The sequence below is a fragment of the Hemiscyllium ocellatum genome, chromosome X (genome assembly GCF_020745735.1).
Source record: "Hemiscyllium ocellatum isolate sHemOce1 chromosome X, sHemOce1.pat.X.cur, whole genome shotgun sequence".
Taxonomy (NCBI): Eukaryota; Metazoa; Chordata; class Chondrichthyes; order Orectolobiformes; family Hemiscylliidae; genus Hemiscyllium; species Hemiscyllium ocellatum.
This window is the reverse complement of record NC_083453.1, coordinates 5,500,660-5,526,691: the sequence shown is the minus strand read 5'-3', so window position 1 is coordinate 5,526,691 and position 26,032 is coordinate 5,500,660. Positions and strand designations below refer to the sequence as shown.

General features: G+C 49.1%; 1 protein-coding gene across 2 annotated transcripts; it reads left to right on the top strand.

Annotated features, from left to right (window-relative positions):
* The first annotated feature begins 5,150 nt into the window (after positions 1 to 5,150).
* Positions 5,151 to 22,524, top strand: LOC132805818 (gametocyte-specific factor 1-like). 2 transcript variants are annotated; one of them, XM_060821104.1, is made up of 6 exons: positions 5,151 to 5,256; positions 6,790 to 7,017; positions 7,702 to 7,840; positions 10,753 to 10,839; positions 15,801 to 15,873; positions 22,064 to 22,524. In XM_060821104.1, the coding sequence occupies exons 2-6, from the start codon at positions 6,925 to 6,927 to the stop codon at positions 22,065 to 22,067; spliced, it is 396 nt and encodes a 131-aa protein (XP_060677087.1). In that variant the 5' UTR covers positions 5,151 to 5,256; positions 6,790 to 6,924; the 3' UTR covers positions 22,068 to 22,524. The 2 variants fall into 2 exon arrangements, with proteins under 2 accessions (XP_060677087.1, XP_060677088.1); XM_060821105.1 differs by lacking the exon at positions 10,753 to 10,839.
* Positions 22,525 to 26,032: the final 3,508 nt, after the last annotated feature.

Sequence of the window (26,032 nt, the reverse complement as noted above, 5' to 3'; positions counted from 1 at the left end):
CCCTCTAATCACCAAACGCCCTCTCTAACTCTGTAACACTCTCAAATCACCAACACCCCCTCCCTATCTCTGTAACCCCATCAAATTACCACACCCCCTCTCTATCTCTGTAACCCCCTCAAATCACCACACCCCCTCCCTATCTCTAGAACCCCCTCAAATCACCAACCCCCCTCTCTATCTCTGTAACCCCCTCAAATCACCACACCCACTCTCTATCTCTGTAACCCCCCCAAATCACCACATCCCCCTCCCTATCTCTGTAACCCCCTCTAATCACCAAACCACGTCCCTATCTCTGTAACCCCATCAAATCACCAACATCCCTCTCAATCTCTGTAACCCCATCAAATCATCAACCCCTCTCTCTATCTCAGTAACCCCCTCAAATCACCAACCCCCCTCGCTATCTCTGTAACCCCCTCAAATCACTAACCCCCCCCCTATCTCTGTAACCCCCGCAAATCAACAACCCCCCTCCCTATCTCTGTAACCCCCTCAAATCACCAATCCCCCTCTCTAACTCTGTAACCCCCTCAAATCACCAACCCCCTCCCTACCTCTGTAACCCCATCAAATCACACACCCCCTCTCTAACTCTGTAACCTCCTCAAATCACTAACCCCCCTCCCTAACTCTGTAACCCCCTCAAATCACCAACCCCCCACTCTATCTCTGTAACCCCCTCAAATCACCAACCCCCCTCTCTAACTCTGTAACCCCCTCAAATCACCAACCCCCCTCGCTATCTCTGGAACCCCCTCAAATCACCAACCCCCCCCTCTAACTCTGTAACCCCCTCAAATCACCAACTCCCCTCTCTATCTCTGGAACCCCCTCAAATCACCAACCCCCCCTCTAACTCTGTAGCCCCCTCAAATCACAATCCCACTCTCTATCTCTGTAACCCCATGAAATCACCAACCTCCCTCCCTATCTCTGAAACCCCCTCAAATCACCAACCCCCCCCATCTCTGTAACCCCATCAAATCACCAAACCCCTCCTTATCTCTGTAAACCCATGAAACCACTAACCCCTCCTCTCTATCTCTGTTGCCCCCGCAAATCACGAACCCCTCTCCCTATCTCTAGAACCCCCTCAAATCACCAAACCACCTCCCTATCTCTGTAACCCCATCAAATCACCAACATCCCTCTCAATCTCTGTAACCCCATCAAATCATCAACCCCTCTCTCTATGTCAGTAACCCCCTCAAATCACCAACCCCCCTCATTATCTCTGTAACCCCCTCAAATCACCAACCCCCCTCGCTATCTCTGGAACCCCCTCAAATCACCAACCCCCCCCTCTAACTCTGTAACCCCCTCAAATCACCAACCCCCTTCCCTATCTCTGTAACCCCATCAAATCACCAAACCCCCCCTCCCTAACTCTGTAACCCCCTCAAATCACCAACCCCCCTCGCTATCTCTGGAACCCCCTCAAATCACCAACCCCCTCTCCCTATCTCTGTAACCCCCTCAACTCACCAATCCCCCCATCGCTGTAACGTTCTCCAGCCCCTTCCAGCCCTTTAACCCCCCTCCAGCCCCTACCCCACCGACAGCCACTACCCACCCCCCACACTCCAGTCCCTGTACCTCCTCCAGTCCCTACACCCCCCTCCAGCCCCTACATCCCCATCCAGCCCCTACACCCCACTCCAGCCCCTACACCCCCCTCCAGCCCCTACATCCCCATCCAGCCCCTACACCCCCTCCAGCCCCTACACCCCCCTCCAGCCCCTACATCCCCCTACAGCCCCTACACCCCCCTACAGCCCCTACATCCCCCTCCAGCCCCTACACCCCCCCTCCAGCCCCTACCCCCCCCAGCCCCTACATCCCCTCCAGCCCCTACACTCCCCCTCCAGCCCCTACCTCCCCCTCCAGCCCCTACCCCCCCTCCAGCCCCTACACCCCCCCTCCAGCCCCTACCCCCCCTTCCAGCCCCTACCCCCCCCTCCAGCCCCTACACCCCCCCTCCAGCCCCTGTGATCACCTTTCACTCAGAGTCTCGTTTTTGTCCCTGACAACTAGGACCCGTGCTGTCTGCTCTGTAACCTCTGGAACCCCCTCCCTCGCCCTCTCCATGTCGCTCTGTCTCTCTCTCTCTCTCTCTCTACCTCACTCTCCTTCTCTCAGATCCTTGTGATGAATCGCCCTGAGGGCCTGAACACACATCTGCTTGTTGTGGTTCACTCTCAGACTGAGTTTTGTCCTTAGTCCCGGGAGTCCACCCTCAGCACCATGTCAGCCTCATGTCTCTCCTTCAGTCAGCACATTTGGATGGAAAACTGCAGTTTCACATCAGCTCCAACCCCTGCAGAATTTGCCGGATAATTCAAATTGTACGATATATTCTACGTCTGCCCTGCACTCCTGATTGTGGGACCTATTCCAAGTGGAATTTGTAGAAAGTGCAAAAGATATTATGGTTAGTGTTTCCGCCCTGCTCCCCCCCGATGTGTCCCAATGCATTTTTCAGTTTCCACAATGTTCATCCCTTGTCAGGATTTGGAGATGCTGTTGTTGGACTGGGGTGGACACAGTTAAAAATCACACAACACCAGGTTATAGTCCAGCAGGTTTAATTGGAAGCACACTAGCTTTCGGAGCGACGCTCCTTCATCAGGTGGGGTTGGACCACACGACACAGAATTTGCAGCCAAAGATCTTCGTGTCATAGAACTTTGGGATATATCCAACGAACTGAGATTGCTGTTCAGGCTCTCATCCTTTAGAATGGTTTCAGTTCATTCATATGTAAATCCCAGAAGTCACATTCCTGAGATAACCTTTTTTTTAATCAAAAAAGGTGACATCTCAGCTCAAACAATGCACTAGATTAGATTAGATTACTTACAATGTGGAAACAGGCCCTTCGGCCCAACAAGTCCACACCGACCCGCCAAAGCGCAACCCACCCCTACATTTACCCCTTACCTAACACTATGGGCAATTTAGCATGGCCAATCCACCCTGACCCGCACATTTTTGGACTGTGGGAGGAAACCGGAGCACCCGGAGGAAACCCACGCAGACATGGGGAGAATGTGCACACTCCACACAGGTGTGAGGTTGGGGTCTGTCTGTGATGTTGAACTTCCTTTGTCAGGCATTTCAGTGATAGTTTCGATTGAGTTCAGCCTCTTGGTGTGGAAAGGTTTTGAAGACATTTACGTCAGGAAAGGTAGGATGTTGTGCATTGCTGCAGAAGGCCATCTCAAAGTCACAAGGATATACTTTATTCTGAAAATGATCTCTCCATATCACAGAAAGCTGATTAAGGGATCACGCCTGACTCTCCTGGTCATCGGACACTGCCTGACCTGCTGTGCTTTTCCAGCACCCTGCTTTATCAACTAGAAGTACATAGAGTCATAGAGATGTACAGCACGGAAACAGACCCTTCGGCCCAACCTGTCCATGCCGACCAGATATCCCAACCCAATCCATTCCCACCTGCCAGCACCCGGCCCATGTCCCTCCAAACCCTTCCTATTCATATACCCATCCAAATATCTCTTAAATGTTGTAATTGTACCAGCCTCCACCACTTCCTCTGGCAGCTCATTCCATACACACACCATCCACTGTGTGAAAAAGTTGCCCCTCAGGCCCCTTTTATATCTTTCCCCTCTCACCCTAAACCTATACCCTCTAGTTCTGGACTCCCCCACCCCAGGGAAAAGACTTTGTCTATTTACCCTATCCATGCCCCTCATGATTTTATAAATCTCTCTAAGGTCACCCCTCAGCCTCCGACGCTCCAGGGAAAACAGCCCCAGCCTGTTCAGCCTCTCCCTGTAACTCAGATCCTCCAACCCTGGCAACATCCTTGTAAATCTTTTCTGAACCCTTTCAAGTTTCACAACATCTTTCCAATAGGAAGGAGACCAGAATTGCACGCAATATTCCAACAGCGGCCTAACCGATGTCCTGTACAGCTACAACATGGCCTCCATACAAAGGTCCAGAAACAGTTTTGCGACGACTTTTCAGAATAAAGTTCCGTGGGATTTGCCATTCCTCAGCGTTTCCATCCAATTACAATAAAGGGGTATTTGCTAATTTTGCCAGGAAACTATTTGTGATCCTTCAAGCCGGTTGAGGGGGTTCCAGGTCTTAACAGAGCCCCATTGTACTTCGGCAGAAAGACCTTAAAGGGAGTGGTCTTTCCCCACTGTGTCTCAAACTTCAGTGTGTCCCCCAGCACGTGCTCCGGGACCTTGGAACGTACCAGTCTGCCATGTACTGGTCTGGGTCAACTCCTTGCTCTGGAAGGCCGACGGTTTCAAGCAGACGAAAGTGTATCTTTCACTGCGTTGATGGCCCTCCAGGTGCAGTCGATGTTTGTCTCGGTGTACGTCCTGGGGAACAGACCGGAGAGCACAGATTTCTGTCAGTGGAGTCACCACAACCTGGCATCTTCACACCAGCAAGTGCCTGACTGGGTACTGAAAACATGGGGAGTGGTTGGCCGAGGAACACATGCAGGTCGAGTGATGTTTGTTGACGTGTGGGCTGAAGGGTCTGTTTCACTGCTGCGCAGACTCTCTGACCAAATGCCCATCTCAAGTTCCAGTCCCCTTGGTCGCTTGTGGGGGTGGACAAAGTTAAAAATCTCACAACACCAGGTTTAATTGGAAGCACTAGCTTTCAGAGCACTGCTCCTTCAGCAGGATTGTAGGACACAGAATTTACAGCATAAGGCCATGGAGTCATGCAAATTTTTTTAAGACTGCCTCCAGTGTAGAAACAGGCCCTTTGGGGCAATGAGCCCACACCAGCCCTCCAAAGAGTAACCCAACCAGACTTATTAACACACCCCTCTGTCACACAGACAGGGAATGTGCAAACTCCCCACAGACAGTCACCCAAGGCAGGAATTGAACCCACAGCCTAGCACTAGTGCTAACCCCTGAGCCACCACACTGCTCCACTGTATTGGGCAAAGCTGGCTAGCTGTTATGTCTTTAACTCCTTCGATTGGGGGGGGGGGGGGGGGATGCAGGTTTCCATTCATGAATATGTAAATCCCAGAACGACTTGATTGGAAGAGCCTGCCAAGGAAGGCAATAGGGTGTGCCATCATTGGTGGATATCAGGGCTTGGGGGAGGAGCTGAGGCAACACAGTCATCGGATCGTTCCTTATTCCCACGTGAGAGTGAGTTTGTCTGTTTCTCTGTAGAGCCGCAGGAGGTTGAGGAGGGAGAGGGGGAAGGCTGTGCTGTGGCTCGCCCCGGAGCGAAGTAAGTTCACTGTGGGGCTGTGTTTTGGCCAGGTATGGAGGTGCTGCACTCCTTCACCTCTCCCTTGGCTGGAGGGGCCTGTTTGTGTTTGGCCTCTGGCCTGTGGTGTGCCTGGTTTCTGGGTGGAGAAAGCCTGTGTACTTAGGGGTCAGAGCAGTCAGCTAACAAAGACTGGTGTGCAGTGGCAAAATGCCTTCTCCCCCCCCCCCCCCCCCTCCCATGTTTCTCTGAAATGCTTCCAACCAGTGGCTTTTGAGCTGACTTAACTTGTGCCTGATCCTATATATTTTTAAGCAGGTGAGTCTCATGGTTTGTCGTTCCTTGGCACCCCCCCCCCCCCCCCCCACCAATGGTTTTCCATTATAATTTAATGGCTCAAAAGTTCTGAGGTTTGGTGAATGGAGAATCCAGCCCTGTCTTTTATTGTGGTGTCTGTGTGTGTCTCTCTCTGTGCGTGAAGACACTGGAACACCCAAGCCCCTCAAGAGGACATGCGGGAGATCTTGATAAAAGTGGGAAAGGTTCTGAGGAACCAAAACTGCTCTGCAAAGGCAGGACTTTATACACCCAATGGTAAGGTCCTGGGGAGACATTGGAGTGCAGGTTCATAGCTCCTTGAAACTGGACTCTCGGGTAGAGAGGGTGGTGTAGCAGCCATTTTGGTACATTTGCTTTCACTTGGTCAGTGTATGGCATATTAGATTAGACTTACAATGTGGAAACAGGCCCTTCGGCCCAACCAGTCCACACCGACCCGCCGAAGCGAAACCCACCCATACCCCTACATTTACCCCTTACCTAACACTACGGGCAATTTAGCATGGCCAATTCACCTGACCCACACATCTTTGGACTGTGGGAGGAAACCGGAGCACCCGGAGGAAACCCACGCAGACACGGGGAGAACGTGCAAACTCCACACAATCAGTCGCCTGAGGCGGGAATTGAACCCGGGTCTCAGATGCTGTGAGGCAGCAGTGCTAACCACTGTGCCCACAAGTCTGAGTTGGGAAGTCATGTCGCAAATGCACAGGACGCTCTCTATCACTCGAACCCTCCAACACACCGGCAATATCCCTGAGAAGCTGAATAGGTTGGGGCTGTTTTCCCTGGAGTGTCGGAGGCTGAGGGATGACCTGTTTATAAAGGCTTATAAAATCATGAGGGGCACGGATAGGATAAATAGATGAAATCTTTTCCCTGGGGTGGGGGGAGTCCAGAACTAGAGGGCATAGGTTTAGGGTGAGAAGGGAAAGATATAAAAGGGACCTAAGGGGCAACGTTTTCACACAGAGGGTGGTACGTGTATGGAATGAGCTGCCAGAGGATGTGGTGAAGGTTGGTACAATTACAACATTTAAGAGGCATTTGGATGGGTATATGAATAGGAAGGGTTTGGAGGGATATGGGCCGGGTGCTGGCAGGGGGGACTAGATTGGGTTGGGATATCTGGTCGGCATGGACGGGTTGGGCCGAAGGGTCTGTTTCCGTGCTGAATGGCACAGACTCCATGACCTGACCTTTCCTTTTCAGGAAGGCTATCAGCCCTCCTTCCCTGATATGGCCTCCGTGACTTCAGACCCACAGCAAAGGCACGTGTACCAGCCAGCAGAGTGAAGCTGAAGTGTGGATGGTGTCTGTTCTCACTTAAGACTGACGCTGAGTGTGATGAATTCCGACCAACTCCTGGTCTGTCCCTACGACCGCAGCCACCAGATCCGAAGCAGTCGCTTTCCTTACCACCTGGTGAAGTGTCGGGAAGTAAGTGCCCGTTTTCACAATCGCGTTGTTTTAAGATCCGTTTTGTTGCTGCTTGATTTTCAGCCTTTTTAGATTTTTTTTTCCCTGAAGCCTAATTGATTTTTTTTTTTTGTGTGTTCCAGTCCCCGTGATGTTAACTCTCTCAACAATGTGTTGCCCATCTCTTGGGAGTTTAACCTGGGTGATGCCCCCCTGTGTAATACAGAAACTCCGCTAATGGTCTGAGAACCCCGGTTCAAATTCTACCATGGCGAGATGTGAATTCAATAGTTGTTTTCTTTTAAAAGTCTCAAATTAAGAATCTAACGACCAAGAATCTGTTGTTGGGGAGAAAGAGTCCCATCTGGTTCACTAATGCCCGTCACAGGAGGAAACTGCCACCCTTACCTGGTCTGGGCCTACGCATGACTCCAGACCACACAGCCAATATGGCTGACTCTCAACTGTCCTCTGAAATGGTCACGCTGCTCAGCTCAAGGGTAGCTAGGGGCCGGCAATAAATACTGGTCAGCCAATGACTGCTTTTCTCAATGTATCAGTGAACTGTGGCCCCCCAGATTTGGTGAACACACTGTTTGCTCATTGTCAAAATGTTCAAGCTGAGCTACGGAGGGACTGTTTAGGACTGGAGGAGGTTAGAGATTGTGTTGTTTTTTTTAAATTGTCTTTTGTTCCCTTTTTCAGAATCACCCTGAACTGGCAAACATGATTCGGGTCTGCCCCTTTAATGCCAGGCACCGAATTCCTCAACCTGAATTTCAGCGCCATCTCCTCCACTGTGAGGATGGCAAGTTGGCAGCAGAGAGTGGCACGCAGAGCATTGGTGAGGAAACCATATTCTGACTGGTCCTGAGCACAACCAGTGGGCAGGAAGACCGCCAGGGAGGGAGAAATGAGTTTAAGCTCCACAGCAGTGTGCAAGTGCACATGGATTTCCCCAGGCAATGTTTATTTTACTGGTGGGACAGACTGGATCACCTGAAGGGACCTTTTGTGGACTATATGATTCTATGGAAGGACAAACATTGCTTCTTTTTTGTTTATTTATGACCTTCTTCACAGAAGCCCTTCAGTGTGGAAGCAGGCCATTCAGCCCCTTTGGCTCCACACCAACCCTCTGAGAGCATCCCACCTCATTTTTATCCCTGTAACCCTGCACATCCCTGGGTACTATGGGACAATTTAGCATGGCCAATCCACCCTAACCTGCACATCCCTGGACACTATGGGACAATTTAGCATGGCCAATCCACCCAAACCTGCACATCCCTGGGCACTATGGGACAATTTAGCACGGCCAATCCACCCTAACCTGCACATCCCTGGGCACTATGGGACAATTTAGCATGGCCAATCCATCCTAACCTACACATCCCTGGGCACTATGGGACAGTTTAGCATGGCCAATCCACCCTAACCTGCACATCCCTGGGACACTATGGGGCAATTTAGCATGGCCAATCCACCCTAACCTGTACATCCCTGGGCACTATGGGACAATTTAGCATGGCAGCTTTGAACCGTGGGAGGAAACCTGTGCAGACACTGGGAGAACATGCGAAATTCCACCGTTGCTGGAGGCTGGGATTGAACCTGGCACTGAGGTAGCTGTGTCAATCACTGAGCCGTCCTCTGCCATGTTGGTGTTTCCCTCCAGCAGGGTTAGTGACCCAACTTGAGCTGCTGTCACGTAGTACTGAACGACATAACAATTATTACAGCTCCTACTGCCTCCAGATGTTTAGGACTGAAGCTGGGCTCAGACCCAGTAAGCCAGCTGTGACACCTTGCCAGCCATACCTGACCCCAGTTCCGATAGAGACCGCAAGCGCTCTAACCTCTGGCCGTATGCTGTATAGATCGGATTGCTACCATGAGCAGGTCCCTTCAGGAAGTAATGGGTGCTATGGTAGCCTTGCTGAGGAGGTCAGGCTAACGTTGGGGACGAGGAAACGCTCCCACATTACCCTACCCAATCTTTGTAATATTTTTCTTTTGAATTGTGAATTTCTTTCACGTTTTGAGCTGTTTCGGGAAGTGGTTGCTGCTATCTATTTACTGCTGGTTATGTTAGAGTAAACCATCTGGTCACCTCACTCTAAACTTTAACAGGAGAGCGGGTCGTGGCTCGTCTGTCACTGCTAGCTCGATGTCTGAGGCCGTGTTCCCCAATTCCACGGGCCCCCGCCATTGCTTGGAGGAGAGGGCTGTTGGGAATTTTGGTTTGTTTTCTGGGATCATGTGGTTGCTCTTCGTCAGGAAACCTAGAGTGTGAGGGAGGGACGTGAGTGCTGGAGGCTAGATACATTCCGGTGATTGGCTGGAGTCCATCTTGGTGCGGTGGTGATATCGCCACCCCCTCCCCATCCCAGGCTAATGCCCAAGGAACATGGGTTCAAATCCAACTACAGCAGTTGGTGGGGTTTAAATTCTCTTTCAGAATATAAAGCTGGCCTTTAGTGACCGTGACAATTATCATTGTTGTAAAAGTGCCTTTGGGGTGGCTTGGTGGTTAGCACTGCTCCCTCACAGTGCCAGGGACCCCGGTTCGATTCCAGCCTCTGGTGTCTGTGCAAACTAGACACCTTCTCCCTGTGTCTGTGCTGGCTTGCTCCCACAGTCTGAAACAGCGCAGGTTAGAACATCAAACAGTACAGGCCTGTTGGCCCTCCATGTTGTGCCGGCCTTCTATCCTACTCTTAACATCAAACTAACTTACACACCCTTCATTGTACTATCTTCCATGTGTCTATCCGAGAGTCGCTGAAATGTCCCTAATGTCTGACTCTTCTACCACCACATTCCATGCACCCACTACTGTGTGAAGAACCTACCTCTGACATCTCCCCCAAACCACCCTCCAATCACCTTTCAAATTATGCCCCCCTCATGATAGACATTTCTGCCCTGGGGAAAACCCTCTGGCTATCCACTCCGTCTGTGCCCCTCATCTTGTACATCTGTGGGGCGGTTTAGCATGAGCTATCCACTCTAACATCTTGGGCCATGGGAAATTGTCCCATAGTGCCCAGGGATGTGCAGGTTAGGGTGGATTGGCCATGCTAAATTGTCCCATAGTGCCCAGGGATGTGCAGGTTAGGGTGGATTGGCCGTGGGCGAAGCAAGATTACAGGCATAAGGTGAGCCTGGGTAGGATGCTCTTCAGAGGGTCAACATGGACCCGATGGGCTGAATGGCCTGCTCCCACACTCTAGGGACTCTATGATCCTTTAGGGTAGGAAGTCTGGTCTACATGTGACTCCAGACCCACATCAATGTCACTGACTCATAACCACCCTCTGGACCACTCTGGGTAAATGCCAGCCTAGCCAGGATGCCCACATCCCCACGATAGATTAAGGGGGATACCCACTCTATCTTGCTGGGCATGTTGAGATGCTAAAGATTGCTCGCAGTGTCCTGTTAATTGGCGTTGTTGGTGGGGGGTGTCAACAATCGTAGGTTCAATTCTGATCACCAGCTGTGGGTACCGGGAAGAGCTGCCCTTCTCACCCTCTCCCCTTGGCTGGCCCTCCAGTTAAACCACCACCCGCCAGCTCCCTCGCTAGACCCAGATCCGGTAAGACTATGGGGACTTTTTCCCATAACCATTGGGAGACTGGGGGTGGAGGTTGGGGTGTCTGTCTGTCTCGAGCCCATGTTGACAGATTGGAAGAAAACTCTGAATTTTCTTTCGTTTTCTCTCTCAGTTCATCTCTGCTTATTATCTTCCAGAATTCACTGTCCCAGCTGACTTTTTGAACTCCACACCACAAGCCAGTAACCGAGCGAGACATTGCTGCTTGGAGAGCTGGGATGATGGTGAGCAAGTTTTGCTGAATCGCTCGCTCTCGCTTTACGAAAGGTTATGATGTTGAATATAACCTATTGCCTCCCTCTGTCCCCTCCTCCGTGTTGGGAGCTTTTCTGCTTTGGGCTCAGTCAGATGTCCAGCACGGAAACAGACCCTTCGGTCCATGCTGACCAGATATCCCAAACCAATCTGTCGGCTGCAAAGGGACTTAGATATGATGCAGAGCTGGGCTGAGGAGTGGCAGATGGAGTTCAACCCTGTCAAGTGTGAGGTTGTCCATTTTGGAAGGACAAATAAGAATGCGGAATACAGGGTTAACGGTAGGGTTCTTAGTCAGGTGGAAGAGCAGAGGGATCTTTGGGTCTATGTACATAGATCTTTGAAAGTTGCCACTCAGGTGGATAGAGCTTGTAAGAAGGCCTCTGGTGTATTAGCGTTCATTAGCAGAGGGATTGAATTCAAGAGTCGTGAAGTGATGTTGCAGCTGTACAGGACTTTGGTTAGGCCACATTTGGAGTACTGTGTGCAGTTCTGGTCACCTGACTATAGGAAAGATGTGGAAGCTTTGGAGAGGGTGCAGAGAAGATTTACCAGCATGTTGCCTGGAATGGAGAATAGGTCGTACGAGGATAGATTGAGAGTTCTCGGCCTTTTCTCGTTGGAACGGCAAAGGATGAGGGGTGACTTGATAGAGGTTTATAAGATGATCAGAGGAATAGATAGAGTAGACAGTCAGAGACTTTTTCCCCAGGTACAACAGAGTGTTACAAGGGGACATAAATTTAAGGTGAAGGGTGGAAGGTATAGGGGAGATGTCAGGGGTGGGCTCTTTACCCAGAGAGTGGTGGGGGCATGGAATGTGCTGCCCGTGGGAGTGGTAGAGTCAGAATCATTGGCGACCTTTAAGCGGCAATTGGATAGGTACATGGATGGGTGCTTAATCTAGGATAGATGTTCAGCACAACATCGTGGGCCGAAGGGCCTGTTCTGTGCTGTATTGTTCTATGTTTTTAATCTAGTCCCACCTGCCAGCACCCGGCCCATATCCCTCCAAACCCTTCCTATTCATATACCCATCCAGATGCCTCTTAAATGCTGTAATTGTCCCAGCCTCCACCACTTCCTCTGGCAGCTCATTCCACACACGTATCACTCTCTGTGTGAAAACGTTGTCCCTTTTATATCTTCCCCTCTCACCCTAAACCTATACCCTCTAGTTCTGGACTGTCCCATTCCAGGGAAAAGACTTCGTCTATTTACCCTATCCATGCCCCTCATGATTTTGTAAACCTCTATAAAGTCACCCCTCAGCCTCCGACGCTCCAGGGAAAACAGCCCCAGCCTGTTCAGTCTCTCCCTGTAGCTCAAATCCTCCAACCCTGGCAACATCCTTGTAAATCTTTTCTGAATCCTTTCAAGTTTCACAACACCTTTTCTGATATTCAACACGATATTCCAACAGTGGCCTAACCAATGTCCTGTACAGCTGCAACATGACCTCCCAACCCCTGTACTCAATACTCTGACCAATAAAGGAAAGCATACCAAACCCTTTCTTCACTATCCTATCTACCTGCCACTCCACTTTCAAGGAGCTATGAACCTGCACTCCAAGGTCTCTTTGTTCCCTCCTTGTATCTTTATGGGAGTGCTTCACTCAGTTGGCTAGTTGTGAGGCTGACAGGACAGGTTCTATGCCTGTACCATCTGCCTTTTCAAGTTCACCACGGAACTTGCAATATTTTGATCCTCTGGGTAAACGTTTCTCCTGGTTATCATGCACAGAGTGAGTGAGCAACCTCTGGAGCCTATGGTAACTTTCATCCCCCTCTGGTAGGGTTGGTGCCTGTGCCTGTGCCTGGGACGAGGGGATCGCAAGAAAGATTTTGATGCATGAGGTTGCTGGGATTGGAGGGTTTCTGTTATAAAAACAGGCTGAACCTTTTTTCTCAGGTGTCTGCAAGAGTGGCCTTTTATAGAGGTTTATAACCTCATGGGGGGCATAGATAGGGTGAATAAAGTCTTTTCCCTGGGGTGGGGGTGTCCCAAGCTAGAGGGCATAGGTTTAGGGTGCGAGGGGAAAGATATAAAAGGGACCGATGGGGCAACTTTTTCAGAGGGTGGTACATGTATGGAATGAGCTGCCAGAGGATGTAGAGGAGGCTGGTACAATTCCGACATTTAAGAGGCATTTGGATGGGTATATGGATAGGAAGGGTTTGGAGAGATATGGGCTGGGTGCTGGCAGGTGGGACTAGATTGAGTTAGGAAACCCAATTGGACTGAAGGGTCCATTTTCGTGCTCACACCGACGTCTAGCTATCGATGTCTAAAAAGGCCATAAAATGTTAAAATAGATGCAAAACTGTCCCAAACAAAAGCCAGATAACTGGTGAATGGTTAAAAATATATGAAACATGATGAAACAGAGCGTGTGGTTTGCATTATATGTAGTCCTGGTTTTGCTCTGCAGAATGGAGAGCACTCTCGTTGTCTCTTCTACTGGTAATCGTTTCCCTTTATCTGAGTGACTGTTGTCTGGCTTTGTGGTTTTTGCAAGTTTCCATTGACATGACTGTGTACACGAGACTGTCCCTCTCCAAATCTAGTGCAGACCTTCACATTCTGGAGCGGTTCAGTGGTTAGCATTGCTGTCTCTCAGCACCAGGGTCTCGGGTTCGATTCCCACCTTGGGTGACTGTCTGTCTGTGTGGAGTTTGCACATTCTCCCTGTGTCTGCATGGGTTTCCTCCCACAGCACCAAAGAGGTGCAGGTTCAGGTAAGTTGGCCATGCTAAATTGTCCCATAATGCCCAGGGATGTGCAGGTTAGGGTGGATTGGCCGTGCTAAATTGTCCCATAGTGCCCAGGGATGTGCAGGTTAGGGTGGATTGGCCATGCTAAATTGTCCCATAGTGCCCAGGGATGTGCAGGTTAGGGTGGATTGGCCGTGCTAAATTGTCCCATAGTGCCCAGGGATGTGCAGGTTAGGGTGGATTGGCCGTGCTAAATTGTCCCATAGTGCCCAGGGATGTGCAGGTTAGGGTGGATTGGCCGTGCTAAATTGTCCCATAGTGCCCAGGGATGTGCAGGTTAGGTGCATTAGTCAGTGGTAAATGTATAATAGGGGAATGGGTCTGGGGAAGTTACTCTTCGGAGGGCCGGTGTGGACTTGTTGGGCTGAATGGTCTATTTTCCACAGAGTAGGGATTCTATTTTTTTTTAAATCCCTTTACTGTCTCTTGCACGTCACTGATTTCCCATGGTGATATTCATTACCACCTTGTCCCATCTTTTCTCCAGTAAAAGCCATGTGGAGGGAGTGAAAGGGGATTTGCAAGGGATGATCAAGTCAACAGTTATTTACAGCAATGGTGCTCCATCAAAACTGCCGATTGGAATGCTGTTGATGAAAATAGGAAAATGGCAGAACTGTTGCTTTTCTGGTGTCTTCACAACTGGATATCGTAATGAAAAGTAAAATCAATTCACACCAAGAACTGGGGATCTGAAACAAAGTGCTGGGGAAGCTCTGGATTGTGAATAAGTCAATAAACTCTTCCCAATGGAAAGTGTCTTGGTTTGCACTGCCTGGAATCCCAGAGTTAAATCCCGCAATAAATTTAATGTGAAGGGTGGAAGGTATAGGGGGGATGTCAGGGGTGGGTTCTTTACCCAGAGAGTGGTGGGGGCATGGAATGCGCTGCCTGTGGGAGTGGCAGAGTCAGATTCATTGGGGACCTTTAAGCGGCAATTGGATAGGTGCTTAAGCTAGGACAAATGTTCGGCACAACATGGCGGGCCGAAGGGCCTATTCTGTGCCGTATTGTTCTATGTTCTAACACCAGGTTTCTTTGGAAGCACAAACTTTCAGAGTGCTGCTGCTTCATCCGGTAGTTTGCTAGTTTCGGTTCACCAATATGTAACTCCCAGAAGTTCAAAGTTGCATTCAAGATACTTCAGATTTTATATTTTAAAACAAAAAAAATCTCAGCGCAGACAATGCATTAAAAGGAGAGAGGTTAGACTCTGCATGTGTCCCAATCTTGAGTCCGACTGGTTCTATTCTGAAGTGGAATTCTCTCGCGTGCTCTCACTTCTATCTCAGGGTGCTCAACTAGAAGGAATTAGCAGGTATGTTCCACCTCTGGCCCGGAGAGCTCTCTGCATTGCAGGTTAGGGTGGATTGGCTATGCTAAATTACCCATAGTGCCCAGGGGTGTGCAGGTTAGGGTGGATTGGCTATGCTAAATTGTCCCATAGTGCCCGGGGATGGTGCAGGTTAGGGTGGGATTGGCCATGCTAAATTACCCCATAGTGCCCAGGGATGTGCAGGTTAGGGTGGATTGGCTATGCTAAATTGTCCCATAGTGCCCGGGGATGGTGCAGGTTAGGGTGGGATTGGCCATGCTAAATTACCCCATAGTGCCCAGGGATGTGCAGGTTAGGGTGGATTGGCCATGCTAAATTGTCCCATAGTGCCCAGGGATGTGCAGGTTAGGGTGGATTGGCCATGCTAAATTGTCCCATAGTGCCCAGGGATGTGCAGGTTAGGGTGAATATACTGTAGGGGGAATGGATCTGGGCGGGTTCCTCTTCAGAGGGTCGGTGTGGACCTGTTGGGCTGAAGGGCCTGTTCCCACACGGTGGGGATTCTAGGGTTTCAAAGTGTCACAGAAACATCACCAATCAGAGCAAGCGCAGGCTATTCGGCCTGCAGGCCTGCTTCCCCATCCAGTCCGATCATGGCTGAGTATCCTTGTTCCGGTTCTGCTTTCTCCCCAATAAAGAGGACTTGCTTTCCTTCTGACCCCCGTTTTAGAACAGAATTTCTGCTGCTGGTAGCTTAATGCTGGAGTGGTCTCCTGTCCCCGATGGGTCTAACGCTGATGAAAATCCAGTTGGGATGGGTCAATGTTAATTGCTGTGCTTCTGTCTTTTCTGTCCCCCAATCCCCGCCCCCCTGCAGAAGAGGATGAAGCCTCATCCCCTTTCGTCTTCGGTCAGAGTAAGTTTCTCAACGGTAAGAAGATGTCGGGAAGGTGAGTGGATGAATAGCAATGCTGTGAATTGGATTCTGAGACGGCATATCCTTGTACATGAGCCACGTGTCTGAGGGACTTCTACTCCTGGAATATTCCATTTCAACTCCCACTAACTGGATGCAATAATCAATTTAATTTCATTATGACCTGCAAACTCTCTCCTTTGACCTCTCTCCCCAAAGCCTGGGTTACTTTACCAGCTTTACTTATTGCATTTTCAAAATGAAACTCTGTGCCAACTTTCCTGATGAAGGGCTCATGCCCGAAACATCGATTCTTCTCCTGCTCTTTGGATGCTGCCTGACCTGCTGCACTTTTCCAGCAACATACTTTCAGCCAACAGATAACACACTCTACTCCAGATGTACAGCATGGAAACAGACCCTTTGGTCCAACCTGTCCATGCTGACCCAGATATCCCAACCCAATCTAGTCCCACCTGCCAGCACCCAGCCCATATCCCTCCAAACCCTTCCTATTCATATACTCATCCAAATGCCTCTTAAATGTTGTAATTGTACCAGCCTCCACCACATCCTCTGGCAGCTCATTCCATACACGTACCACCCTCTGTGTGGAAAAAGTTTCCCCATCGGTCCCTTTTATATCTTTCCCCTCTCGCCCTAAACCTATGCCCCTCTAGTTCTGGACTCCCCCCCCCCCCACCTCGGGGGGAAAAGACTGTCTATTTACCCTATCCCATGCCCCTCATAATTTTGTAAACCTCTATAAGGTCACCCCTCAGCCTCCGACGCTCCAGGGAAAACAGCCCCAGCCTGTTCAGCCTCTCCCTGTAGCTCAGATCCTCCAACCCTGGCAACATCCTTGTAAATCGTTTCTGAGCCCTTTCAAGCTTCACAACACTCTTTCCCCTAGGCAGGAGATCCGAATTGAATGCAGTATTCCAAAAGTGGCCTAACCAAAGTCCTGTACAGCTGCAACGTGACCTCCCAACTCCTGTACTCAATGCACTGACCAATAAAGGAAAGCATACCAAACATTGATACTGGTTAGACCTAATCCTGGTCATCTCTCGCTCCTGAGTGAGCAATCTCTGGAAATTATGGTGTTTGTCATTTCTCTAAGCTTTTTAAAATTTTTTTTGCTTCCTTTTTAATCAGCCTTCCCCTTTTTTTGTTAAAGGTACTTTTCATCTCCCTGGGGTAAGGGTTGGAGCACAGTCTGGACTGCGTGTGTTTTGTTTTTTTGGGGAGAGTGAGGGACTTTTTGACAAACGCGAACCACTGAGTTCAACGTCGGGGTCCTCAGAAAATCTGTCGATCGGCAAAAAAAGATCAGCACGAGGGGATCGCAAGAAAGATTCTGATGTGTGAGGTTGGAGGGTTTCAGCTCTAAAAATAGGCCGGGACTCTTTTTTTAACCGGTGGGTGGCCTTTATAGAAGTTCATAAAATTGAGGGGCATAGATAGAGTGAATAGACACGGTCTTTCCCCTGAGTTGGGGGAGTCTAGAACTAGAAGGTTTAGGGTGAGAGGGGAAAGATGTAAAAGTTGTCCCTCTTTTATTTTTTTTTGTCAGAGGGTGTGGAGTGAACTACCAGAGGAAGCGATAGATGCTGGTACAGTGAGGACATTTAAAAGGCACTCTGGTAGGTGCAGGAGTAGCACAGTTTTGCAGGGATATGGACCAAGTGCAGTTAGATGGGACTACTTTATTTTGGGATTATGGTCAGCATGGACTGGTTAGACTGGAGGATCAGTTTCTGTGCTCTGACTCATTGCTTCATAAGGGTTTGTGCAGGGCCATTGACTATAAAGCAATCCCAAAGTCAAGGAATGGAAAAAGTTGAGATTCTGAAGGGAGGTTACAGAGTTAGGCAGGTATTTAAAAAGGAGGTCCTTGAGTAGTAATATCTGGATTACTCCTGGTGTTACGAGCTAGTGAGGGCAGGAATAGGAGGAGAGAGCAGATGAATGCATGGCTGAGGAGCTGGTGTATGGGAGAAGGATTCACATTTTTGGATCATTGGAATCTCTTTTGGGGTAGAAGTGACCTGTACACGAAGGACAGATTGCACCTAAATTGGAAGGGGACTAATATACTGACAGGGAGGTCTGCTAGAACTGCTCGGGAGGATTTAAACTAGTAAGGTGGGGGGGTGGGACCCAGGGAAATATTGAGGAAAGAGATCGATTTATTTCAGTGCAAGGGGCCTAACAGGGAAGGCAGATGAACTCAGGGCATGGTTAGGAACATGGGACTGGGATATCGCAGCAAGTTCAGAGACATGGCTCAGGGATGGGCAGGACTGGCAGCTTAATGTTCCAGGATACAAATGCTACAGGAAGGAGAGAAAGGGAGGCAAGAGAGGAGGGGGAGTGGCATTTTTTGATAAGGGATAGCATTACAGCTGTACTGAGGGAGGATATTCCCGGAAATACATCCAGGGAAGTTATTTGAGTGGGACTGAAATAAGAAAGGGATGATCACCTTATTGGGATTGTATTATAGACCCCCCCCCCCACCCCCCCCCCCCAATAGTCAGAGGGAAATTGAGAAACAAACTTGTAAGGAGATCTCAGCTATCTGTAAGAATAATAGGGTAGTTATGGTTGGGGATTTTAACTTTCCAAACATAGATTGGGACTGTCACAGCGTTAAAGGTTTAGATGGAGAGGAATTTGTTAAGTGTGTACAAAGACAATTTTCTGATTCAGTATGTGGATGTACCGACTAGAGAAGGTGCAAAACTTGACCTACTCTTGGGAAATAAGGCAGGGCAGGTGACTGAGGTGTCAGTGGGGGAGCACTTTGGGACCAGCGACCATAATTCTATTAGATTTAAAATAGTGATGGAAAAGGATAGACAAGATCTAAAAGTTGAAGTTCTAAATTGGAGAAAGGCCAATTTTGACGGTATTAGGCAAGAACTTTCAAAAGCTGATTGGGGGCAGATGTTCGCAGGTAAAGGGACGGCTGGAAAATAGGGAGCCTTCAGAAATGAGATAACGAGAATCCAGAGAAAGTATATTCCTGTCAGGGTGAAAGGGAAGGCTGGTAGGTATAGGGAATGCTGGATGACTAAAGAAATTTGAGGGTTTGGTTAAGAAAAAGAAGGAAGCATATGTCAGGTATAGACCGGATAGATCGAGTGAATCCTGAGAAGAGTATAAAGGCAGTAGGAGTATACTTAAGAGGGAAATCAGGAGGGCAAAAAGGGGACATTTGGCAAATAGAGTTAAGGAGAACCCAAAGGGTTTTTACAAATACATTAAGGACAAAAGGGTAACTAGGGAGAGAATAGGGCCCCTCAAAGATCAGCAAGGCAGCCTTTGTGTGGAGCCACAGCAGATGGGGGAGATACTAAATGAGTATTTTGCATCAATATTTACTGTGGAAAAGGATATGGAAGATATAGACTGTAGGGAAATAGATGGCGACATCTTGCAATATGTCCAGATTACAGAGGAGGAAGTGCTGGATGTCTTGAAATGGTTAAAGGTGGATAAATCCCCAGGACCTGATCAGGTGTACCCGAGAACTCTGTGGGAAACTAGAGAAGTGATTGCTGGGCCTCTTGCTGAGATATTTCTATCATCGATAGTCACAGGTGAGGTGCCAGAAGACTGGAGGTTGGCTAACAGGGTGCCACTGTTTAAGAAGGGCGGTAAGGACAAGCCAGGGAACTATAGACCAGTGAGCCTGACCTTGGTGGTGGGCAAGTTGTTGGAGGGAATCCTGAGGGACAGGATGTACATGTATTTGGAAAGACAAGGACTGATTAGGGATAGTCAACATGGCTTTGTGCGTGGGGAATCATGTCTCACAAACTTGAGTTTCTTTGAAGAAGTAACAGTGAGGATTGATGAGGGCAGAGCGGTAGATGTGATTTATATGGACTTCAGTAAGGCGTTCAACAAGGTTCCCCATGGGAGACTGATTAGCAAGGTTAGATCTCATGGAATACAGGGAGAACTAGCCATTTGGATACAGAACTGGCTCAAAGGTAGAAGACAGAGGGTGGTGGTGGAGGGTTGTTTTTCAGACTGGAGGCCTGTGACCAGTGGAGTGCCACAAGGATTGGTGCTGGGTCCACTACTTTTCGTCATTTATATAAATGATTTGGATGGGAGCGTAAAAGGTACAGTTAGTAAGTTTGCAGATGACACCAAAATTGGAGGTGTAGTGGACAGTGAAGAGGATTACCTCAGATTACAACAGGATCTTGATCAGATGGGCCAATGGGCCGAGAAGTGGCAGATGGAGTTTAATTCAGATAAATGTGAATTTGCATTTTTGGAAAGCAAATCTTAGCAGAACTTGTACACTTAATGGTAAGGTCCTAGGGAGTGATAGGATAGTGAAGAAGACGTGTGGTATGCTTTCCTGTATTGGTCAGAGTATTGAGTACAGGAGCTGGGAGGGTCATGTTGCGGCTGTACAGGACATTGGTTAGGCCACTGTTGGAATATTGTGTGCAATTCTGGTCTCCTTCCTATCGGAAAGATGTTGTGAAACTTGAAAGGGTTCAGAAAAGATTTACAAGGATGTTGCCAGGGTTGGAGGATCTGAGCTACAGGGAGAGACTGAACAGGCTGGGGTTGTTTTCCCTGGAGTGTTGGAGGCTGAGGGGTGACTTTATAGAGGTTTATAAAATCATGAGGGGCATGGATAGGGTTAATAGACAAAGTCTTTTCCCTGGGGTCGGGGAGTCCAGAACTAGAGGGTATAGGTTTAAGGTGAGAGGGGAAAGATATGAGAGATCTATGGGGCAACTTTTTCACACAGAAGGTGGTACGTGTGTGGAATGAGCTGCCAGAGGAAGTGGTGGAGGCTGGTACAATTGCAATGTTTAAAAGGCATCTGGATGGGTATATGAGTAGGAAGGGGTTGGAGGGATATGGGCCAGGTGTTAGCAGGTGGAACTAGATTGGGTTGGGATATCTGGTCAGCATGGACTGGTTGGACTGAAGGGTCTGTTTCCGTGCTGTACATCTCTATGGCTGGTATCAGTGTGTATATAGAATCCATCCACAGTTTGGAAACAGGCCATTTGGCCCAACAAGTCCACACCAACCCTCTGAAGAGGAACCCACTCAGACCCATTTTCCCCCTACCCTATTACCCCATATTTACCCCAGATGCACCTAACCTACACTGGGCAGTTTAGCGTGGCCGAGTGACCCTAATCTGCACATCTTTGGACTGTGGGAGGAAACCCACGCAGACACTGGGAGAATGTGTGCACAAGCCCCACATAGACAGTTGCCTGGAATTGAACCTGGGTCCCTGGTGCTGTGAGGCAGCAGTGCTAACCACTCCGCCACCATTCTCTCTCTCCTCCTCTGGGGTGTGGGACCAATCAAGCGGGGGCTGCTTTGTCCTGGATGGGGTCAAGCTTCTTGTGTTGTTGGAGCCACACCCATCCCGGGGCGAGTGGGGAGTATTCCATCACCCTCCTGACTTGTGTATGGGGGGAGAGAGGAGAAGAGAGGGGTTACCTGCTGCAGGATTCCTAACCTCTGATCTGCTCTTGGGGTTGGGTTTTATTGGCAGTTATGATTATGACACGATCCATTTCTGCTCTGGGGCGAACTTCAGGGTTTCGCTTGTTGAGTAGAGGTGGGCCACTCGGTCGAGCACTCCAGTCCCTGCTCCGTCACTGCAGTTAAGTCTTCTAAATTCTTTCTGACATGCTTGTTCAGCCTCTGCCTCCACACACAGTTGTCCAGGGGTTGGAATCGAACCTGGGTCCCTGGCACCGTGAGGCAGCAGTGCTGAGCCCCATCACTCATAAAATGTGCCCAGGCAAGAACAGAGAAATGGGATTATTTGTATAACTCTTTCAAAGTGAAAACTCTCAACACTAGGCTATAGTCCAACAGGTTTGTTTGAAGGTCCAAGCTTTTAGGGTGCTGCTCCTTCATTGGGTAGCTTTCCAGGTGGGCTCGGGCACCACGAGCAGGAAGAGGCACCCTGCTATATCATACTCCTGAAAAAGCTAATTTTATACTTGATATTTTGCACGGTATTGATCCACCAAGCGCGTTGAGTGAATACGTTCTGTGTTCCCAGTGGCTTCAAGTCTCCAGTCTTTGCTCTAACTTCAGGAACTGTTTATCAGAGAGAAAAAAATATGTAGAGATTTTGGGACAACCATGTCTTTGAAGATATGCTGGTCAGGGTTTGAACAAATAAACTGAACGGTTTTTAAATTTCTTTTCAGATGACCAGAATGTACCTCCCCTGAGTGACCGTCGCAAGGCCTGAAACGTTAGAGATATGTTTTTAAGGAAATTCCACGTTTTTGATAACTGATTTCATTTTTGTAAATGAGGGTTTTTAAAAGTTTTTACTTGTCCTTTTTTTTTTAGAAAGGACTTTGTGGTGGTTACAGATTGTTTTTCTTCCTGTATGCAAGCATGGTCTCTGAAGTAGGCCTTGAACCCCCTACCTCATCTCTTCTGATGAAATTCAGGGGGGAAGCAGTCGGACATGTAGTGGTTCAAACGTTCTCTGAACTGTGTAATTTCTCACGATCTAGATCAACAAATCTTTGTGGGAAGCATTGACATTGTTACTTCATGGTGTACCATGCTGTGTTGACTGTATGTCTGATGTCCTTGTATGTCATATTTTTGATTTTTACTTTGTAAATCTTCACCTTGCCCTGTTTTTTTTTGTCCAGAGACCATCCAGCAAGTTACCTTTGGGTTTACAATGTGTTTATAAAAATGTAATAAACTGGTTAACATACCAAACGCGTTCTCTCATTTGTCCCAGCTAGACCCTGAAGATCGATTAGCCACCCAACACACCTCAAGCTTTACAAGTGTTAATTCCTCCTTTCTCTCCTCCACCCTCCTCCCCCCCTTCTTTTCTTCCCCCCCCCCCCCCCCCCCCTCCTTTTCTCTCGCTCTAGAGGACCCTTTGGTCCAACACGCCCATGCTGATCAGATATCCCAACCCAATCCAGTCCCACCTGCCAGCACCCGGCCCATATCCCTCCAAACCCTTCCTATTCATATACCCATCCCAATGCCTTTTTTAAAATGCTGTAATTGTACCAGCCTCCACCACTTCCTCTGGCAGCTCATTCCATACATGCCCCACCCTCTATGAAATATTTGCCCCTTAGGTCTTTTTTATATATATATATCTTTCCCCTCTCACCCTAAACCTATGCCCTCTAGTTCTGGACTCCCCCCACCCCAGGGAAAAGACCTTGTCTATTTACCATATTCATGTCCCTCATGGTTTTATAAACTTCGATAAGGGGACAGATTTGGAAGGTGGGGGGTGGGCGGGGGCAGGGAAACTTCTCAAGACAATAATCGTTGACAGAATCACCAGTCACTTTGGCAGATGTGAACTTTCACAGGAAAGCCAAGAGAGATTTGTGTCAAATTGCAATTGAATTGGGAAGAGAATGATTCTGGATCAGTGGTTGCTGGAAGAGCACAGCAGTTCAGGCAGCATCCAAGGAGCAGCGAAATCTATGTTTCGGGCAAAAGTCAGTCACGCTGCCGAGGACATGGTGGTCCTGGGCCTCCTTCACCGCCGCTCCCTCACCACCAGACGCCTGGAGGAAGAACGCCTCATCTTCCGCCTCGGAACACTTCAAACCCAGGGCATCAATGTGGACTTCAACAGTTTCCTCATTTCCCCTTCCCCCACCTCACCCTGGTTCCAAACTTCCAGCTCAGCACTGTCCCCATGACTTGTCCGGACTTGTCCAACCTGCCTAGCTCCTTTTCCACCTATCCACTCCACCCTCCCCTCCCTGACCTATCACCTTCATCCCCTCCCCCACTCACCCATTGTACTCTATGATACTCTCTCCCCACCCCCACCCTCCTCTAGCTTATCTCTCCACGCTTCAGGCTCACTGCCTTTATTCCTGATGAAGGGCTTTTGCCCGAAACGTCGATTTTCCTGCTCCTTGGATGCTGCCTGACCTGCTGTGCTCTTCCAGCACCACTCTAATCTAGACTCTGGTTTCCAGCATCTGCAGTCCTTGTTTTGACCTGGAAGAAAATGGTGTTGGGCATTGGTTGCCCATTGGCTGAGTGCTCCTGTTGGGCCATCAGAGACCAGTAACTTTACTGTGGGACTGGAGTCACATGTAGGACGAAGAAATGTGATGGGCTTTTGTCTCGGGGGCAATAATGATCGCCATTCCTGAGGGGAGCTCAATATCCCAGGCTGATGAATTTGAGTGGTGGGATTTGAAGTCAGGTCCCCAGAACAGTTGACTAGGCCTCGGGTTTACCAGTGCCCTGCTGTTACCATGGCGCCACTGTCTCCTCCAAAGAACTTCTCCGACCCTGGAAATGGGAACACTCTGGGAAGGTCGGAAATCGTTTCATCAAATGAAATAAAAGTGTGCCAGCCTTTTGCCAAAGTACGAACAAAAACAAACACGCAGAATTTAAATGATTAAAATTCAAGTTAAAAAATGTGATTTTAGTGATTAATAATGAACACCAGCACTGGCAGGGCCCATCGGAGTGCCAAGGGCACATTGGGTTAGGGAGCAACCACATCAGGACAGAATGCCACCCCAGGTTGACAAGTCTGAGGCAGTCGAGGTGGGCAGTACCAGGCTGCCAGGCTCTCTGCTGAGCGCCTGGGCACAGAAAGGAAATTTATGTTAGGCAGCACATGTTGTGTGACATGGCTTGCTGTGTACGGTTCCACAGAGCAGAGCCATCCCACAACATGAGTGGCGCGGCTTCATGGAGGTCGAGCACTTCTGCTGGAAGGAATGGGTAGCCAGTTCATGCCAGTGAGAAGTGGGCATGTTATTGGTGCAGGGGTCAAGGTGGAAGGTCATCAGGTGGGTAAAGGCACACAAAATGATTGAGCGAAAAGTGGTTAATGCTGTCCACATGGTCTTCAGTAAAGCCTGTGACAAGGCCCCTCCTGGCAGACTGGTACAAATGGTGAAGTTACATGATACCAGGGTGAGCTGGCAAGATGGGTACAGAACTGGCATGGTCATCAGAGACACAGGGTAGCGGGGGAAGGATGCTTTTCGGAATGGAGGTCTCTGACCAGTGGCGTTCCACAGGGATCAGCGCTGGGATCTCTGCTGTTTGTGGTCTGCATTAATGACTTGGAGAAAAACGTGGCTGGTTTAATTAGTAAGTTTGTGGACGATACAAAGATTGGTGGAGTTGTGGATAGTGAGGAGGATTGTCAGAGGATACAGCAGGATATAGATCAGGTGGAGGCATGGACTGAAAACTGGCAGATGGAGCTTAATCCCGACAGGTGTGAGGTGCTGGATTTTGGAAGGTCAGGTACAGGGGGAAATGATACAGTGAATGGCAGGACCCTCAGGAGGATTGATATGCAGATGGGTCTGGGGGTGCAGGTCCACAGCTCCCTGAAGGTCACAGCGCAGGGAGACAAGGGAGTAACAAAGGCCGATGGCATGCTCCCCTTCATTGGAAGGGGCATTGAGTATAAGGACAGACAAGTTCTGCTGCAGCATTATAGAACTTTAGTTAGGCCACACTTGGAATATTGTGTCCAGTTCTGGTCACCACACAGCCAGAAGGATGTGGATGTTCTGGAGAGGGTAGAGAAACGGTTTACCAGGATGTTGCCTGGTAAGGGGGATTTTAGCTAGGAAGAAAGGTTGGATAGACTGGGTTTGTTTTCACTGGAACGCAGGAGGTTGAGGAGGAACCTGATCGACGTTTATAAGATTGTGAATGGCATGGGGGATAGAGTGAGGAGCATGAGGCATTTCCCCAGGGTGGAGGGGTCAGTTACTAGGGGACACAGGTTCAAGGTGTGAGGAAGGGAATTGAAAAGAGATGTGTGAGGCAGGTTTTTCACATAAAGGGTGGTGAGTGCCTGGAACACCCTGCTACAGGAGGTGGTGGAAGCAGACACAATAGCTGCAAGGTATTCCAGAAAGAGACGGAGAGAGAGATCAAAACTCCCCACTGAGAGAAGGGCATGGCAAAAGCTCTCAGCTGGCATTGACTCTGGGACATACACTCTCTCACTCTCTCTCTCTCACTCTTTCTCTCTCTGTCTCTCTTCTCTCTCTCTCTCTCTCTCTGTGCTGGCATTGACTCTGGGTCTATCTGTCTCTCTCTCTCTCTCTCTGTCCTGGCATTGACTCTGGGTCTATCTGTCTGTCTCTCTCTCTCTCTCTCTCTCTCTGTGCTAGCATTGA

Coding starts and splice junctions, on each gene's coding strand:
- LOC132805818 (XM_060821104.1), top strand. CDS start 6,925: ATGAATTCCGACCAACTCCTGGTCTGTCCCTACGACCGCAGCCACCAG. Junction 7,018..7,701: donor ACCTGGTGAAGTGTCGGGAA/GTAAGTGCCCGT, acceptor TCCCTTTTTCAG/AATCACCCTGAACTGGCAAA. Junction 10,840..15,800: donor CTTGGAGAGCTGGGATGATG/GTGAGCAAGTTT, acceptor GCCCCCCTGCAG/AAGAGGATGAAGCCTCATCC.